Raw genomic sequence first — 20,117 nt, 5'->3', positions numbered from 1 at the left:
ACCACACCTGGATAAGCTACCACAGGAGCTGTACAGGTGGAACTGCTTCCTACAAGTCCAACCATCTGTGGCAGGATATTACTCAAACCGGGGGAAGAGGCAATTTCTACCATTGATTCGACCTTCAGAGATGACCAAAAAGCAAGTTAAGCGTCTGTGTGGAGTAGGCAGGGAAGAGCGGGTAGACGCAGAGAGGGTGCCCTGCGGACTGTGGGAGCACATGCTCTCTCAGCGGCTCCTGGGGAGGAAACCGGCAGACTGGGGGAGCTGCTAGGCTGAACTGCTTCAAAGGGAATGCCTCTTCAAAGACAGGGCCTTTCGGCAAGGCAACAAAAATACCATCAACCAAAAGCATCCCAGCAAGGTAAACAGGAGTGTCCTTCCCTCACCAACCCAGAATGAAAATGAAGCAATAGAGAGCATCCATCACAGTGAGCCCCCCACTCCTATCCTCCCCCCCCCCCCCGCAGGTGTTTCCAGAGCAGCACTTAGGCCCCATTAACGTACCAGCTCAGATTTGAAGTAGCCTATTGTGTTTTCGTCCAATTGGAAGTATCTCCTCTTCCAGTTTTTCATCTACCAGGGAAGAACAGATGGGAGACTCGTTTCTGGGAGTGGCCACGTCAATCCCTGCACCCGATTCTGACACAAGCATGTCAGCAAGGGCCCCCCCGCTCTGGAAACTCCACGTGAGTGAGCAGCCAGAGCACTAATCGGTTAGACCACAGGCTCCCAGACTTACCTGGCTCACTGCTCCATCACAGCAAACAAACAAAAACCCACCAAAATCCTACTTGGTGCTTCGTGGCACTCAAAAGGTGTTTGAGCATTGGGACTCTAGCCCACCATCCAGGATAGAGTGTACCTGCTTGTGCAGTGCTCCTGGTCATCCCAGCGCCCGGCGGGAGGTGAGGGGGCGAGGGAAGTATCACCCACTTTGGGAAACATGAATTTTAATCATATTACTCAGTGGGGTTTTCTTTTTCCCAAACTCTCAAGTTCATCTTCCCATGAAATTCCAAAGTAGCTCCCACCAGAAGGAAGGGTTTTTGTTTATGGAAGGTGCTTTGGAATAGCGATGCTCTTCAGTGCTCGTGGTCTCCCTGCACCATCTCCAGGTGTGAGGTCGCTGTCATATGAAAGTGAGCAGCCACCATGCTGTGCTCCCATTTATGCCTTAAACTCTGGATGTGAGGGGCTGGGAGAGGTAGTGACAATACCATCAGAGGGGAGAGGAGAGGGCGGAGAGCCTGGGAGGGTAAAGAAGCAAGGTCCCCAAACTCTCAGGCAAGGTCAGCCAAACACCCAATCAAGTTGCTAGGCTCCCATCCCCCGCGCGGGGGGGGGGGGCTGGTAGCTCTGAGTGGTCCTTCCACAAGCCACATCCCACCCCCAAGTGGAGACTGCCACTTCCAGACTGGAGCTCTTTTTCCTGACCCGCTCTGTGGGAGTGCTGGGGATGGAGGGATCAAAGGAACAACTTTCTGGAAGACACTTGAACTGCTAGGAAAGGTCCTTTCAACGAAGGTCACTGTATCAGGCAATGGCCACTGGGCGCCCACAGCCCCAAGAAACAAGAGTGCTGAGCTGTCAGCATGAATCACCCCATTGTCTTCCCTGCCCCCTCCCCAGGTCTTTCACTTTGGGTTTTTCCTAAAACAAAGGAAACAACTGCCTTTTTTGATCTGGGAGTTTGCTAATATGCACTGGTTGTTGTAGGGCCACTCACCACTGCCCCTTGCTTCACACAATACCCAGCTTTGATGACCGCACTGTCTGGAGGGGGCTTGGGGGTGAAGTAAGGAAGATGGCTTTGTGACCGCTTCAGATGGTTCCTGTCAACGCTGTCCCCACAGTCACTGACTTCTTCTTTCTAAAAAGAAGCACATTTGTTTGGTTGGTTTGCTGCGAGGAGAGCTTCTATTTGGTGGGGTTCCACTATCAACTCTGAAAATCAATGAGGAAGATGCACTGTCAGATGAAGACCTTCCCAGTGAGTCCCACACACTGGATCATAACCTTCACACCACTGATTAGACTGCAAATCTCCTTTCTCTTGTTTTACAAAAGTCAGACACGTGTGTCTGTGTGTTTGTTCCATATACCCTTCAACTAATTCCCACCAGTCGGGAAACTGCGAAACTATCGATGCGGTATCCAAGCCAGGAAAGAGACGCTGGGACTACCGTAAGCCCTCCTTAGCTCTCCCTCGTTTGCACACTACCCCACCGCACACCTGCTCTATCATCACTGGGCTCCTTCACGCTCTCCTCTGTGCCCCCGCCCCCAGTCTCAGGCTACCCTATTTTCTTCTTTAAGCACATTTGGAGAAGGCAATATAACGTAATCATATAGTAGGGAGCCTGTTGAGACTGGCTTTGCTCACCCCAGACTCACGCATCCTTCCCTAGAGCCCCCCTCAGGTTGTTGCTTAGATCAATAGCCCGTCCCCCTTTTCTACTGCCACGTGTTCTGCAGCATGGGGTGTCTCTCCATTCCCTCTCACAAAGCATTCTGAGGGGCTTCTCGTTGGGGGCTAACAGGAGTAGAGTTGCTATAAGTAGTCGTGTATAGATTTCTGTGAGTCTAAGGCTTTGCTACCCGGGAATAGCTGCCAAGGAATACACAGTCTGAAGGAGCCTGGTGGTGCGCTGGGTACATGCTCAGAGGCAGAAACAAAAGGTCAGTGGTGTGAACCTAGCAGCCCCCCTGTGGGCGGAGAGACTGGCAATCTGCTTCCGTAGAGATGACCGAGCTCAGAACCCTACGGGCACAGTTCTGCCCTGCCCCAGAAGGGTCACTGTGTGTGGAACTTGCGCCAACGGCAGTGGGGTCTTCATGCCAATGTGGGATTGCACGGTGACTGCACGTTTAGCTTGGTAAGAAAGCGCCAAACTGCTTGTCCGAGAGGTTGGACGTGTCTCCAGCAATGTAGGAGAGGCCCAGCACTGCGGTCATTCTCTCAGGTCAGGCCTTCTGACGGGGGTGGAGGGTAGTGGTGGGGGTATAGTGTCATCTCGGGTTGAATCAGCACTTCCCTCGCTGGTAGTATGAGCTCCTCAGCCCTCTGCAGAGAAGGGACCCGGGGCTCTGCTCCCGTGAAGATTCCAGCCTCGGACACCCACAGGGACACTTCTCCTCTGTTCTGTAGGGCCACTATGAGCCGGGACTGGATTCAGACACGCAGCTACAGCAGTGGCTGATGGCGGGCAGATTTGCCACCTGCATGTTTGCCGTCCGCTTGGCAGTGAAGTGTCTGCTTGGGCCTTTTGCCCATTTTCTAATCAGAGCTTTGCTGTTGTTTTCAACTGTAGCATTTTGAGGGTTCTTTACATATTCCAGTTCGAAGCCCTTTGTTGGGTTTGCAAAGACTTCTCGGGCTCCAACTTTTCCTTTCACTTTCCCAGTCTTCCACTGAGCAAACGTTTTCATGTGTGGATTCTGCTTCTGTGTTCAGTCTAAAACGTCTTACCTGACCCTGAGTCCCCTGCGCTAAAAGTGTTGTCATTTATGTGTAGGCCCAGTGATTTAAAAACCCACCTAGGTCTTTATGTTCGCCGAAGCAATGGCTCCCTGTCTGTCTGTAACACACAACACAACTGATCATCTAGAATCCCTGTCAAGAGCCTGTAAATGTCCAGACCCACGCAGTACTCAAGTCATGTTCTGAGGCATTTCCAGCCTGTTTTCCAGCTATACAGGTCAAGAGCAATATGCATTTAACGTATCATCTCAATGCACTGCACACCCAGTATTTACTCAATGCATGCATGATGTCGACGAGATTTCCTGGACATTCGAATGTATTGTCTAAGTGCTTTTATAGAGAGTAAATATTGCTGTCTTGAAAAAGGATAGAGATAAACTTCTTTGGGCATTCCCCCTCCTTTTTTAAAGGTATCCATCAGAGATCCTCAACTTAAAACTCACTGCTGTTGAGTCAATTCTGGCTCAGAGTGCCCTCATCAGACAGAGTAGACTTGCCCCTGGGTTTATGGGAGCAGACAGCCTCCTCCTGATCCTCAGGGCGGAGGGCGGGTTCTAACTCCTGACCTTGTGGCCAGCCACCCAGTGTTGAATACGCTATGCTACCAGGGCTGCTTCAGAGATCCTGGGACCTACCGAAAAGAGCTGCACCCAGTGTTACAGCTCTTTTAGAATTTGTCTGGCAGTTTTTCTGGTTTTCCCCGAACCCCCCCCCCCCCGCCGCGCCCACACACACACACAAAGAGCTGCACCCAAATTAAAAACGCAACAAAATCTTAGGTCTATATAAAATAGCCAGTTACAAACTCCTACAATTCCTTAATACAGCTGTAGAAAAACCGCTTTGTCCCTGTGCCAAAGCTGCATCTAGCCAGCCACCCGGCAACCGAACCTTGAGACGCTAGCCCCAGGCTCGGAAGGAGAGCACACACTCACACCTCACCCTCGCTTCTCTTTCTACCCAGCTCTAAGGGAGATGTAAGCGCTGCTGAAGCTGAGATTCTGTTTGTTCAATAGATATTTCTTGAAGACTTTCCGAAGGGTGTCATTCTCCTTCCCACTAACCACCCCGCTCTGGCAAAGGTCCGGAAAAATATGGCGCATAAGAACAATTTGTTGCATGTAAGAGCTTTATAAAGTACAAGTCTTGGAAGTGCAAAAGGCACACAACAGATCATGAAAATTCCCATTAGTGGCAATAGCAATGAATTATTTTGAAATCTGTGGTTTCTCGACAGTTAATAACTTAATTTGCATTACAGACCTTTCCCTCACTTGCAGTACAAGATAGCTGAGCTCATACCAAAATTGTTTCTAAATTTCCATTGCTAGTGGACTTAGTTCATACTTTCTGGATAGAATTAAGTCCAAATTCCCATTCTGTTTAGATCCTCTAAGCCAGGAGGGGGAAAATGGCTTTAAAGCCTTCTCTGCAAAACCTAGAAATTTATTCTTAAAAGACTATTGATGTTTCTGAAGTTTTAATTAGAAAATATTCACCATAGGAACACTTATTAAAACAAACAAAAAAAAACACTCCCCCAACAAAAGGGAACTGTAAACTAGGATAAATACATGGCATCCATGAAAGACGATGACTACTTTTTGATGAGGCACTAAGTGTTTTCAAGAAGTAAAAGACACTGTTTTACAAAGTACAACATATCCTTCTCTCTGTTTCAGGGTGAGTGGGGGACTCTTACCCAAAAAGGCTCAGAGAAAACAGAAAAGTGTTAAATGATGTTTATCTGGAATTTCCATATGTTATCTAATAAGCACATTCTTCTGACATAAGAAAGAACGTGAGGTGTTTCCTTCTGGATTCAGTATGGCCTCAGCTCAGCAGAGACATGCTGGGTGGGTTTCAGGAACAACATAGCACAATGAGGGGCAGACAGTTACCTGAGTCGGGGTAATGATGGGGACCCCACCCACGATGTCCGTTCTGTAAGACACTTGGTGCTTTGTACACGGGTGGTCGCCCTGGCGACTCAGAGTATCAGAAGGAGTCTGTGCGTCGGCCTGCTTTGGTACCTGGGAGAGTGAGCCACCAGAATCACTTTGCAGTCACACACGAGCCTCTTTGATCACACAAGTCCCGGCGGCTGTGCCCTGGACTGTGCTGAAGCAGTCGACATAGACGTATTGAGGAGGTGTGCGTGCACACAGACACTCCCGACCTTCTCACCCGCCTGCTACCACTTTCTACAGCAGTCACCGCTTCACAGAGGTCTTACTCAGGCGGCTTCAAAAAGCTCATGGAGAATTCCCATTTTCATTTCATCTGTCTACACACTTTCTGAAGCCCCTTCATATTTTCCCACCAAATTCCCTAACAACCCTATCTGCAGGATGACGGGATCGGGATCCTCACTGCAGGAGTAAGGGAAGCGGCTCAGATGCGTTGGGGAGCACTGAGTTGGATTTTGGCTTGAGCATTGTCTAGCTCGGTTTGCATACTTCGCTTCGAGCTGCATCTCTCTATTTCCAATTGATCAGCATCCCTATCATCATACTCTCGCCCTGACTCGTCACCTTACCCTTTCTCCCACTGTGACCCTTGACTGCAACTGCTGCAGAAGGGGGGATGGGGGGGGGACCCTCTGTGGTAGTTCCATCATCGGCTGTCTTTGAGAGACTTAGAGGGAAGGGATGGAATTTAGCCTGCCAATCAGATCACAGCTTGATGACCTCATTTGGAGGCGCTAAGGAGATAAGTTGCCATCAGGACTTCATGTGCTGATGAGGCAAGGGAGTGAACCAGGAAGCACAGTATTCAATCAATGTCCACAGGCTGACTCGGAGCAAAAGCATTAGGAAATAGGACAACAAAATCCTTGATGTACATCAACCAAAATACCTTAAAACTTACTAAGCATTCCACAGACAGGCACCAGAACTTAACTCGGTCTTCCCGGAGCTGTGGAAGCAAGGACCACAGCAGCAGCAGCAGCCCTTCCTCCTTCGTGCCCCATTAAAGTCACACCACACGACTGGAGGGATCGCAACTGTTTAACGTAGATTTTAGCTTTCTTTCTGGGGTCAGATTAGAGAATAAGGTACATGGTTCATCGTGGGTTTTTGTTGTTGTTTTTTACTGGGAGGGGAGGTGACCTACAGATGGTTAAGCATATACTCTGTATTTTGATAATTAATTTTAAGGCTCTGAATGAAATGTAATAATCTATGCTCGGCACAATCGATATGACTTCCTCTCTCTGCTAAGTGTGTCTGGGTATTTCTGAGAGTCTTGTAGTCACTCAGAAATCCTCAAACACGACAACAAGCACCGAGAAACTGGCATAAAACCATCTCATTTACGACTAAACAGCTCGCCAGTTGGCACGATACGGGCGTAACGTCAGGAGCCACCGTCACAATGTACACATAGGCCTGACCGACCTGTGTGTGTCAGCCCAAAGCAGTGGGTCTCAAGCTCTGGTGTTCATAAGCCAGCACCCAGAACTGCCTAGAAACTTTATATGCTGCTGCATGTACCAGGTTTATAGAAAAACGGGCACCAGCTGTGTCCGCAGGCCGAGGCTTTGCCAAGTACCTTCTGCAAGCTGCTGGGCACTCACATAGAGTGCGTGTCACAGGACGCTGACCCTTGCAGACTGCACCCACCGAGAGGGAATGCGGGACACAGACTCAGCTCTGGGTGACGGCCCATCTCCGTCAATCCCCTCCCGCCTGCGAGAGGCTTCCCCTGCAGCTTTCTCTCAGGCCTCCACCCCCCGCAGCGTGTCCACACTGCGTCCACACCGCGCCAGAGGAAGGGAGGGAAGAAGACCCTCACGGAGAAGCCGCTCCCCCTGGGAGGATATGCCTCTTACGGAGCTTCTGAAAGGCGGTGCCGTAGCACACAGAATTTCCCTACACAAAATCCCGTAGATGTGCAACAACGAGAGGGGCTCAGGCCACAGCCTCTTCCCTCTAACGACTGCTGCTGTTGCTGTGTGCCAGAGTGACCCACAGGCCTGAGCAGGACTGCCCGGCGGGCTCCTGGTGGAAATCTTCCCAGGGCTAGACCCCAGGTCTTCCCTCCCACAGAGCCACGGGTGGGTTCATGCGCCTTCCAGGGAGCAGCGGAGGACCTAACGGGAGTACTACCAGATCCCGCCCCTGCCCACTTTCTGATGAAAACATCATGTATTTTAACTATTTTAACAGGAAAACATTAACCAAGCTACACCACTCCCAGGAAACAGCAGTAAGAGAATTTAAAATATCTTAAGAGAAATGTAACTTGTGCCAACGGGGCTGTGGATTTTTCAAGGAAACTCCATACTCCACTGTGTACAATGGATATAAAATTTAAATGGCTAAAGCTGTTCCCAAGAATCAAACTAACATAAAACACACCGTACGGAAGCCTGGAAACCCAGTGCTATCCCAAGAGCTAAATTTGTACCCATAGGAAGTTCACTGGCTAAGTGATAGGCTGCTGACGGGAAGCCGCCAGCTGCTTCCTCCAACGGGAGCCTCACAAACCCTGGGGCGGTTCGACTCTGTCCCACGGGGCGGAGAGTCAGGGCAGGACTCAGTGGCCGAGGGTTTAAGCTGTTCGTTGCCATAAAAGTCATCCCTGAGTCAAGGCGACCCTCTCAGTGGTCTCCGCTGTAGACGATCACAGTCCCTATGTTGACAGCATAAGGGCTCCTATACGTGTGCTTCTATGTTTAACTGTGAAGTATAGAAACATGAAAAGCTCGGCCTTACAGACTTAGAGAGCTGCAAGATCACAGAGCTGGGTAACTGTTGCCCTACTGAAAACAGGACGCGGTCCCTTGTCTGTGTCCCTGCCATGCTGACAAGCTCACGTCATTAAAACACTACAGTGTTCGCGAGCACACCCCCCTCAAACAGGGAAAGCCGAAGACCCCTGACTCCTACGTCTGACTACACCAAGATCAGGCTGCTTCTGACTGAAACTGGAGAAGGGGCTGGGGGGCAGGAGGCAGGATAATAATTCAGCCAAGTGGCCAGGAAATGTTCTAGCTAGGCCACGTTTAGTAAAAGCCTGCACATGCCCAGTGGAACTCTTTCAGGAACACGGGCTTCATTTGCGTTCCCGAGTGCACACCCTAACATAACCCAGGCTGCACGCACGGGCCAGAGGAGCGCGTGGGTGTCTGCTGTCACGCGGTGCCAAGCTGCTCGGCGGCCAGGCAAACGCAGCTTTGGTTAGCCCCTCACTGTGCCTGGAGGGGAGCATGCACGCCGTTTGAGATGGGGAGGGGGCGTACACGTGCCAGGGACCAGACGCCAGGCATAAGTTTTCTGAGAGTAAGTCATCTTAAGTTGGCCAGCAGACATGGATGCTTCAGTGAAAACACACTTCAACTTACAAGCAAGCGGTTTCTATTCCCCACACAGGCTTCCCGGATGAGCCGGGAAGAGAGAAAGTGGGTGCCATCAGGAGGAGCTAGCTGTCACTGGACACAAAATCTCCAAAGAGCCATTCTTTGGCCTTATAAGCAAGGGACGGAAGTGGGTTCTTTCTGCAAAAAGCTGGCAGGGACTGGGTTTAGATCATCATGCCCCAACCTAGCAGCGATGCAGTCTGGTACTCCCTCTTCCTCGGCATTGCTCTTCCAGGCAAGTCAGGGTTAATACAAGTTAATAATAATTCAGCCAAGGGAAAACCATCAATAAATAATAATGCTCGTGGACAAAGTCAAACAGATGAGAGGCCCTGGTTGGAAGGCAGGAGCCTGGAGCCCTGGAAAGGGGGTAAGGGACCAAGGGGGGAGACTCCAGGAAGATAGGGATGAGAGAAGGGGGGTAGAGCTGAGACATAAGCCCCAAGGCCATGTGGGCAGGACCCCTGCTGCTCAAGCTGCTGAGATCCAATCCCTACCCTGGTGCCTCATCTCTGCCCACTTCCGCTCTCTCTCCTCGTCTCACTCTTGCCTTCAACCCCAGTCTCCCCTATGCCCATCCCAGGCATGGCTTAGGGGCCGGCCCCCTCCTCCCACCAAGAGTGCTCGCAAAGGGCTCCTTCCCCTGGGCCCCGAGACCTACAGGGCAACACAGCATCGCTAAAGTACACAATGGGTGAAGCAGACATCCAGGGGCTGATTTAAGGACCAAGAGTCAGCACAAGAAGAAAATGTATTCATACACAAATTTCAGGTACCTGGCCAGTGATAAGAGGGAGATGCTCAGGGTTGGGGTGGGGGTGCATTTTTTTAAGTCTAAAGACTTGAGAGACCTGTCAAAAATTAATTAAGAAGACTTACTGTGATTTTGATAGCTTTGTTCAACACATTTACCCATTCAACTAGGTCCTGCTGATCATTGGCTTGAAGGAAGTATTTTCTCATCCCTGCATTCATAACTGTCGAGAGAGCGAGACACGAACAACACATGAGATTCTGTACTTGCTACTTCTAATTTTATGTTCAACAAAGTCATATAATAATAATCCTCACTAAATTCCAATACCCTAAAACTCTTTTTGGGTTTGATGAAATGTTAGGTCGCCCTACAAATACAGCTTTTAACCTCCGATAATACTAGTAAACATCTTATTTTTAGTGGCCATGTTGTTGATAATCAGGTGAAGAGTTTATACTATATTTATACAAATCTCCCACAGATGGACATTTAGGCTATTTCCAGTTTTTGAAATTACATAAAATGATACACTGAAACATAATATACCTAGATGAGGGGCTTCTAAAAGTTCATGTGGAAAAAACCCATTATCTGTCCATTCCATTTTCCCAGGAAAGTTGTGGAGCTCCCCCATATGTCTCCACATATGGTCTGGGATTTCTGCAGGAGAAATTTTTGACACAGACTTACAATGGGCCGAAGGGAATTCACGTTAGGATTTTAAAACAGGGATTAGCAGACCACCTTTCAGAAAGTTGGATCCATGTACAATCCTACAGGCGTACTGCACAAGCCTGCTTCATGGACTCCCTCTCACCAGGTCTGGTCACCACCTCTGCCTGACCGTCTCACCCGCCCCAGGGGCAATGGGGTTAGTGGGTGGCACGAGCCTGCTTTGCCAGCTCCAGCCTCGCTCTGCCCTTGGCAGGTGCTGATGAAAAGGCAGGGTTCCCTCCTGATTCCTGCGCCTGGTGCCTCCCTCCCACAGCAGCACACGGTCACCTGCTGCTCCAGGGGCTGCCAACACTCCCCTGTGGGCCCCTAAGACACTCCTCAGTAGTCACGATGGAGTCTCCAAGGTCCTTGTTCCTGCTGACGTTGCCTCTTCCCTGTGGCCCCTCCGGCCTAGGCGCGCTGCTTCACTCAGGGTCTAGCGGCTGGTCACCTCAGCAGCCCCTTCAGGCACATCCAGTCTTCACCCAACGGATGAGTGACTCCCCACAACAAATCCTGCGTCCAAGGGGCCCAGTGAGCTGTGGGTTCCAGGATAAACCCGGATTGGCAAGGCACTCAGAGAAAACCTCCTTAGTCCTTGTTTAAATCTGAATTTGCTGATGCAATTGTGCTTTGTATGTTTATTGGCCATCTGTACGTAATTCTTTTTTATTTAATTTTTTTTTAATTTCAACAATTTATTAGGGGCTCATACAATTCTTATCACAGTTCATACATATACATACATCAATTGTATAAAGCACATCTGTACAGTCCCTGCCCTAATCATTTTTTTCTCCTCTTTTCTTTTTTTAAATTTTATTAGGGACCCATACAACTCTTATCACCATCCATACATATACATACATCAATTGTATAAAGCACATCCATACATTCCCTGTCCCAATCATTCTCAAAGCATTTGCTCTCCACTTAAGCCCCTTGCATCAGGTCCTCTTTTTTTTTCCCCTCCCTCCCCTTTCCCCCCTCCCTCATGTGCCCTTGGTAATTTATACCTCGTTATTTTGTCATATCTTGCCCTATCCGGAGTCTCCCTTCCCCCCTTCTCTGCTGTCCCTCTCCCAGGGAAGAGGTCACATGTGGATCCTTGTAATCAGTTCCCCCCTTCCAACCCACTCACCCTCCACTCTCCCAGCATCGCCCCTCACACCCTTGGTCCTGAAGGTATCATCCACCCTGGATTCCCTGTACCTCCAGCCCTCATATGTACCAGTTGTACGTAATTCTTTCATGAATTTTATTTTCTTTATCCAAATTTCTCCTTATTCATTTTTTTAATCGACTTAAAGCTTTTATGTTAACCCCTTCTGTCTCATTATAGGCATTTATTTTCTCCAATCCATCACTTGTCTTTATTTTGGAAATGGCATCTTCAAAATGGCATCAGCGAAAGTCTACTGATATTTCTCGTGTTTCTAGATTTTGTATCATGTGCAGAAAAGATCCCTTGCCAAAGGTTATAAAAATCAGCACCTCTATTTTCCAGCCCTCGTTACTTTTAGTGCATTTAGCACTTTCTTCTTAGTCGGACGTTGGCACACAGGCCACATGCCGTACAATTCAACCATGCAGTCATGTCAAGAATTGTACAGTCATTACCACAATCAATTTCAGAACATTTTCTTCCCCCCACTCCATGATTAAATCACCTTTTAAATGAGTTGTGTACACTCACATTCACTTCTAGTGCTCCACCCCGCACACCTTTATTATTTACTCCTGAAATCCCACCCCCTACAGACCCCCCATCAGTTATTATCTCTATGCATTCATCCACTCCTGTGCGTCACAAACGGGGAAGCCCAACAGAAGCAATAAAGGATACAAATGATGGAGTAAGGATAAAGCAATATCAAAGATAAAAATACCAACAATAAGCAAGAAAGAGAAGACCTCTATCAATTTTTGTGATGGAACAAACAAGAGATCCCCTTGACCTAGAGCAAATTCAGAGTGGGTCTAGAGCAGCAGTTCTCAACATTCTGAATGCCGTGACCCTTTCATACAGTTCCTCATGTTGTGGTGACCCCCCAACCATAAAATCATTTTCGATGCTACTTCATCACTGATTTTGCTACCGTTATGAATTGCAATGTAAATATCTGATATGCAGGATGTATTTTCATCATTATAAGTTGAACATAATTAAAGCATAGTGATTAATCACAAAAACAATATGTAATTATACATTGTGAAATATTTATTCCTAATGACAAATCAATGAAATGTTGTCTTGAAGCATGGTGTGGCATGTTAACAGTCTTCATGCTGGGTACTTCTGCATGTGGGCAGACTCGCCTGGAGAGAGAGGAGTGGTGTCTTGGTTTCTAGGCCCATCAGAAAAATGTTTTCCGATGACCCCCAAAGGGGCCACGACCCACAAGTTGAGAACCGGTGGTCTAACGGGAGGTCAACTGACCAAATGTGATCCAGTGTAATAAGGATGACAATGATCTATGTTTGACAGTCAGGCTGTTACAGACCTTTGCCCGTGACTAGGGGGATCTGTCATTGGCTTAACCTGACTAAACACTCTGCAGATGGGTTTGGGGCTCCCATGTCCTCCACAGCCTTGCACAAATTAGGTGTTCACAGCTCTTCCCTCATTTAGCACCTTTTTAAATTGTGTGTTTGTGTACACATCCCTTTAAAGGGCACATGTACACAGAGTTGTCCACACACTATCAGCACAATTAAAATGAATTAAAGCTTATTACACATCACATCTATTTTATAAAAACTCAAACATTAGACTAGTAGCAAAAAATTTTTAAAAGCTAGCTCTACTTGTTTCAATTGTTAAAATAACAAAATGACTTCCAAAAATCCATATAGAAGTTTGTGAAGCCGTATCAGCAGCCAGCTGAACATTATTGTCATGGATCGATTGTGTCGCCCCAAAACATGGGTCGACTCAGCTAGGTCAAGATCCCCAGTTTTGCGTGGCTTCCCTCCACTGGTCAACTGATAGCATCCTCTTCCATCCTGTGCTAAGCGCGATGAATCTTAACAGCTGTATGTTGATGAGGCAGGATTGGGGTATCCCAGCCTCGAAGATGAACTGACTCAAGAACTCAAGTCCCGCCTTTTATCTTACAAGAGCTACTCAGAGAGCGAAGCAACAGGGAAAAGTGGGCCGGGAGCTGGGAGCATCCTTTGGACCCAGAGGAAGCCTGGTGCCAAGACACAAGGAGATCCCCAAGGGACCAGGAGGCAGACTCTGAGGAGACAATGACCTTCCTCCAAGCTGACGGGTAGAGGAAGCCTTGATTCGAGCCAGTGCCTGAAGTTCAGACTTCTAGCTTCTTAAACTGATGGACAATAAAGTTCATTTTGTGAAAGCCATCGGCTGTGGTATTTCTGCTGTAGCCGTCCTCGATGACCAAGACAGAACTGGGGGCTGAAAGAGTGGGGTGCTGCTCTGACAACCTCAATGTGGAAGTGGTTTCAGAGCCGGGTCACTCTGAGGCAGAGGCAGCGTGAGAAACCAGCATGCAGACTGTCGCTGCTAAGGACAGAATGGCTGTCTCCTTTGGACCTGGGCCCCGCACTGGGAACCTCCCAGACCCAGGGGGAGACTGAGGCCGAGGTACATGGAGACGCGGAGGAACCAAGAAGCAAAGCAGGGGGGCGGGGGAGGGGGAGAAGGAGGGAGGGAGGAAGAGACAGGCTTCCCCTCAGGCCAGTGCTCTGACTACAGACTTGCAGTGTCCTGAATGCTTTGGAAGCAGAGGTCTTTGCTGAAGCCGTCCGTCCACTTGTGCTTCTCCAGCAGTAGACGCTCAGACCACGAGAAGGCCAGCGGAGGGGCTCCAGAGAAAAGATCCCTCAAACGCACGGTGAGGCTCAAATGCTGCAGCGTCTCCTGGCATTGAGATGAGGGTCTTAGAAAAGACTTGAAAGTCTGTCTTGCCAAGTGCTATAAAACAACTGCTCTGGAAGTTAGAGAGCGTTATTAACCCACTGTCAAGACTCTCAAATATTTTCCTAGAGACCATGGAGAAAGGACAGATGTCATAAAACACAAAGTAACACAGTTTGCACGTCAATAAGACATCGATCATGTCAACAAAGAACGTTCGTTTTTAAGTTCTGGCAAGGAGTCACTCACTACCCCTTCGCAATGTCCCTCAGCGGAGGCTGGAGCCGAGTGCTCCTCTAATGGGGTCTCCCTTCCACATGGTTTTGGGCGTCTGCCTGGAACAGCTGAAGAAAGACCACCGACTACCACACAGCGCTCAGTTTAAAGTAAGTCCTAATACACATACTTTAAGATTAATGACATTTATGGAAGGACCTGGGTGAATGGGTTACACATTACGCTGCTAACCTCGATGTCAAGAGTTCAAAACCAGCAGCCATTCTGTAGGAGAAAGATGGGGCGCTCTACTCGCGTAGGAGTTACCGTCTCGAAAACCCACAGGAGCAGTTCAACTCTGCCCCACAGGTACCTTCTCGATGGAAGAGACTTTTGAATTTTTATTCTCCTTCTAACCCTGCAGTGTGAATACAATGCCTCTGCACTTTGGAAGGGAGGCGTGTTGGACTGCTAGCCCACAAGGTTGGTGGCTCAAACCCACCAGTCTCCTCTACAGGAGAACCAGGAGGCTGCTTTCGAGGGGATGGTCTCCAGAAGCCTGGGGTACGGTTCTGCCTTGTCCCGTGGGTCTGCCTCAGTCCTAATTGGCTGGGCCCTTAAAGAGGTGGCAGGTGTAGGTGGCAGGTGTATGTGCTTCACACTGAGCTATGGAGGGGAAGTCCCAAGCCCAGAGCCAGTCAGGCCCACGTAGCTCACACAACTGTCAGAGAGAAATTATCCCCAGCAACATCATCTTATAAAGGTAAGTTCATCGCTCTGGGCCCTGTTTTGTGCACCTGGGAACACCACCCATCCTTTCCGTGAGGGGTGAAGATCATGGAGCTAGCACAGTGCCTGGGGCAGATGAAATGTTACCCATCAGCACCATCACTGTCTTCATCTGGAGGCCCCCAAGAAGTAAGGGGATGGGGCGAACAGCGTGAAGCAGGTTAGTGTTAAGTGGTGTCTGAGCCACCATCCAGGTTCCCAAAGGCCGGCTAAACTCCGCCTGGCCCTGCTGCCCAGGGTCTGGGGCCGCTGAGGTGGGGAAAGGGCTACACTCAGGGAGCGGACTTTATCCAACGCGCCCGTGTTTAGTGATGTGCCGCATCCCTTCCCTGGCCTGGCACCAGCGTCCCCAAGTCAAGAACATCGCCGAGTCTATTTCTGGAGCTACTCCACCTCCCGTTTCCTGCTGGGATGGGGGAAGGACAACTGCCTGACAGCGCCGTGGAGGTGGGGCCCAGAGGCTGAATCTGAAGTGGACCTTCAAACGAAGGCCCGGTTTGCCGTACCTCGTCACCGGTGCATCTCCAGACACCGCGCCCTTCCCAGAGCTGGGCTTTGATTGGGCCTCTTCCTGTGTCCAGGGAGCCATCATTCCTCCACCCACCTCCCACCCTCCGGGCCGCAGAGGCCTGTCCCTTGGAACAGAGATGGTCGGCGTGCTTCCTGCTCTTGCTGCTTTGGGGGCTCTGACAGGGGCTGGAAGAGGAAGTGCTTCCGCTGCCCTTGTCAATGGAATTCGAGGTGTCATTTTAGAAGCCAGCCTCCTTCTCTGAGGGCAAGGACTGGAAGAAGCCTCCTCCATCGTCAGTGGCAGAAATTACTAATACACTAATACAGGACTAACCTTTGTCTCTGAGCCCCACCAAATCCACTCAGTCTCAGGGTGGGCTCTATGACCATGTACCTACCACCTGCCTTCAACCACGGCACGTGAGATTTTACCTTGAGCGGCATGTCTACAGTGTGCGAAGGCCTCACATGCACATCTCTCCCATCCCCTGCCCTGAGTCCAGCAGCCTTCCATTCACAAGACTCTGACGCATTTCCACATCCGTAACTCTATCCAAGGTAGTTTCTACATAAAATTTGTTTGTTTCGTAGCAATAGTCAAAGAATGATGGCCAGGTGTCATGCTATTCACATGAGATGTTTTTTCTGGACACCTGACTGCCACTAGATGCTGTCACCCCCCCCCCCCACACACACACCTCCCCCATGCCAATGCCTACAGAAGAAACAGAGTAAGGAACTTTAACATCGATTCTACCACCAGAAACACGGGCCTAACTTTCATGCAAAATCATCCTCTTTTGAGGTCAGCTGGCCACTCCCCCCCTAATTTTCACTACCCCTCCCCCCCATTTCTCTGAAAGCCCCTCAGTTCTCCGGGCTCCAACTCCCACCTATGATTTGAACAGATGCCTCATTTTCCTATTCTTGATCTTCAACTCCACCCAGTCCCCAATTCAATTACATCAGTTCATCAGACACTCTTTGTTTGCAAGTTTCGCCATCGTTTAAATTCCTTACCTTGGAATCGAGTTTGGTGCCCTCCCTAATTGGCTCTTTTAATTCCTTTAGGTCTTTAGTTGAAGCAAGCCTTTCTCTCTTCCCTCCAGCTCCAGCAAATCCCACAAACCCCTCCCTCTCTTCCTTCCAACAGGTTTCCTCTTTCTTCGTCCCCTCACCAACCTGCCCCCCACCAACCGAAATTCAGGGCCTGATATCAGGAGCAAAGTGCAAACGCCCCTTACCAACTCTACCTATGCCAAGTCTCTCCTACCTATGCAGAGTCAACACAGAACAAAACCCACCTTCCGTCACCGGACGCCCGCCCTCTAGGTGCGCTTCTGCCTTTCCCAGGTACACGCCACTTGGCAGGACATCGCAGCCTGCCTTCACGGGCCTTTCTGCTTGTCAGCCTCTCATCACCTGTTCCAGCATCGCTGAAGGCTTAGCTCACCCCCTTCTCTCCCTACATGCTGGTCCGTGCAGCCCCGCAGCTTCTCTGCGGGTGGTAAAGAATGAAGTCGGAGTTAGCTGGCCACCAGCTCATGTCTCCTCTTCCTCAGTGGCTCCTCTGACTCCTCAGCCCGCTAATAAAGGACTTGCAATGCTTCTTTGAAGCCTCCGATGCACTGCACATGCCTGTACAGCAGACTGTGATAAGCACAGTTAAGAACCACCTGGTGTTAGGAGCCTAGGTGGCAAGTGGGTTAAGAACCACCTGGTGTTATACTTGTCTTTCCAACCACCTCATAAGCATGTCAAAGTCGGGCATTAAACAAGAAAGAACAAAGAGCTGATGCATTTGAATTACGGCGCTTATGTGCCTCCACTACAGAGCCGGCGTCCTTAGTGTAGCCAGTGGAGGAAAGGAGCCTGGGAGCACAGAACAGCTAGGAACTGCTGACCTGTGCAGGATTAAACAAACGCTCGAATGACTGGGCACTATTTACACTTCGGATTGAGATCAGAGTTGTAAGAGCCCCCAATAAGATGATTTTTTAAAAGGGGAGTACCATATATACTCGAGTATAAGCTGAGTTGAATATCAGCTGAGGCACCTATTTTACCACTAAAACTATAAACAAATATGCTGGAAAAACTCAGCTTATACACGAGTATATATGGCACCACGGGCTGCCAGAGAAGCAAACCGATCAGTCTCAGGAAAACGGAAGCTAGCATGCACCTTAGAGGCCAGGAGGGTAAGACTCGGAGAGGACCGCGCCTGGGAAAGGACACGGGGCCTGGGGAAGCAGAGGGTCAGCCCGGGAGGCAGACCTGGACAGGATGCCCTGGCTGGGGCTGCAACAGCGAGCTCCCTCACAGCACCCTGGTCGCTCAGGGGCGGCCGTGAGTCAGAGCCACTGTGAGGACACGGACGGCAACACAGCAGCCACACAGGGAGCGGGAACATTGCAAACGCCACAACAATGCTTTGCCCAGGGGTGGAAGGGCCACCACGACCAGATGACGCACAGGAAAGTTAGGGGTCTGGGGTGGGGGTAGGGAAGTGGTGACAGTTTTTCTTCTTGACCTAAATGACAGCTCCAAGAGTATCTGCCTGGAAAAACCCAATAAGCCGTTTGTGTTTGTGCATTTTTGCTTTATTTTACAATAAAAGGAAGGTATTTTCCAATGGTCTGCAATCCTGGCTCCGATGAATCACCACCACCTATGACATGAAGATCATGCTCTCCCCCCTCCATCTTTGCTGGCACCCCATCTTTGTCACCTGGCTTTCCCCTCTCTGGGGAAGGGATGTCACCCAGTCCTACTCCCATGCCTTTCCCCAGCTCTCCCAGGGGCACGGGAGCATGCGCACTGTAACTGCCTGCTCGCAGACACGCCACATCGTAAGCTCCCTGAACACGGCGAGGATCACAGCTGTGGTCGCAGACTCTGCACTGCCTGCTACACAGAGGTTCTGCAATAAACACGTGATGAGAACACACTAACAGGCTGGTAAATAGATAAAAATGAATGTCAAAATCTGGCTCGCGCCTGTCTTTCCTTAGACAAGTCTATGTAGCTCCACTCACTGACTTGGAAATGCTGGCTGTTCTAGGTCAGCACGGCAGTCTGCTCAAGACAGGACAGGCTCAAGGACATGTCAGAGACGCCATGGAGACAGGCAGGTCATTACTCCTCTAACAAATGCTTGAAAAAAGAGAATGACCTGCTCACACCCAACAGAATACTGAAATGGCTGCCCCATGATGTGACTGGCACACTGCAATCACGGTGAACCAAAAGTACATGCAATCTCATGGGTGGGGTGGGAAGGATATCTTCTAAAATCATCTAAGCAGCAGACTTTTCATTTCTAAAACCCTTGCTGGAATGGGAACTGTGGGGCTTGGCTGATAGTCTGGGGAGATAAACACAGTTGGAAGGGGCCTGATGGCTCATCAACTGCCTGAGGCCTGCCCAACACTCCAGGAGCAGGCCAATACATGTGTGAGCATCTGGGGACAGAAGACTAAGGAAGCCCATGCCCAAGTGCCACCCTGCCCTTCACTGTTCCATCACAGCAAACTCCTAACGATGGCCACTTAATGGTAGTTGGGACGATTTCATGTCAACTTCTATATGTATGAGAGTTGAGTGCAGGGGTGGAGCCTGAAGATGTCTCCCTTGGGGGTGTGGCCTTCTCACCAGGAAGAAACGGGGACCCTCCCTCTCTCTCTGGCACTTCATCTTCCTCCTGGCTGCAACTTCACTGGGATCCCTCTCTGTGTTGGCCTCCAGGGTGGCCCCGTGGGCCAACTGACCCCAGAGCTGTTGGCACCCTGCCATGCTTCCAAGGATCTCAGATATACAAGGCTGTGTCCTCACCCGCCAGTGATCTGCCTGCTTCCTGCCTCACCCTTCTGCATCATCGGCCTGCCGTCCGTTAGTCTGGAGAGGGCCCGGAGAGCGTGGACCTAAGGACTTGAGCTGGACTGACTGGGGGGCCTTCACGACGCAGAGTTGCTTCTTTCCTGAATGAGGATGACATCACTGGTTTAATCAGCCAAACGCACCACTGGAGAGCCCCTGACTCCTCTTTACTGATACCACTCTGTCAGGGGGACTGAGAACTCCCTGGGGTGAGCCATGGGAGGGCTGGAGAGCAAGCTTGGAGAGCTGCCTCCTAGTCATCCTGGTTGTAACAGCGTCGTACACATGCAATGCTGGTTTTAAAATCTGTTTCAGATCCTGTCCAAGGTCTCATGATAATCACTACCTGTAATAAGAAGGGGGCTTCAAAAGCTCATCAAAAACCCCTGTCTTACTGGACATCCCTTGCAGAGGGGTAGTGGGGAGGAGATGAGTCACTCAGGGTTTAGTATAGCAACAATGAAACTCAAAACCTTCCTCTAGTTCTTGAATGCTTCCCCCCTCCCCCAGTTATCAT

At 49.8% G+C, this 20,117-nt stretch overlaps 1 protein-coding gene and 1 non-coding gene across 4 annotated transcripts in view; one reads left to right on the top strand and one right to left on the bottom strand.

Moving 5' to 3' along the window:
- PLEKHA1 (pleckstrin homology domain containing A1) overlaps positions 1-20,117 on the bottom strand; it is a 49,162-nt gene that overhangs the window by 8,847 nt on the left and 20,198 nt on the right. For all 3 annotated transcript variants that reach the window (XM_075535009.1, XM_075535010.1, XM_075535011.1), the window contains exons 5-8: positions 9,732-9,829; positions 5,389-5,520; positions 1,730-1,873; positions 508-576 (exon numbers count right to left, since the gene is read on the bottom strand). In XM_075535009.1, the coding sequence (XP_075391124.1) occupies positions 508-576; positions 1,730-1,873; positions 5,389-5,520; positions 9,732-9,829 (443 nt within the window). The remainder of the gene's footprint in view (positions 1-507; positions 577-1,729; positions 1,874-5,388; positions 5,521-9,731; positions 9,830-20,117) is intronic.
- Positions 4,139-4,196, top strand: LOC142430046 (U7 small nuclear RNA). The gene has a single exon (XR_012780531.1). It is a non-coding gene; the product is annotated as a U7 small nuclear RNA (small nuclear RNA).

The sequence above is a fragment of the Tenrec ecaudatus genome, chromosome 16 (assembly GCF_050624435.1).
Source record: "Tenrec ecaudatus isolate mTenEca1 chromosome 16, mTenEca1.hap1, whole genome shotgun sequence".
NCBI classification, from domain to species: domain Eukaryota; kingdom Metazoa; phylum Chordata; class Mammalia; order Afrosoricida; family Tenrecidae; genus Tenrec; species Tenrec ecaudatus.
Note: the sequence above shows the minus strand (reverse complement) of the source record. Positions and strands in the feature narration are given on the sequence as shown.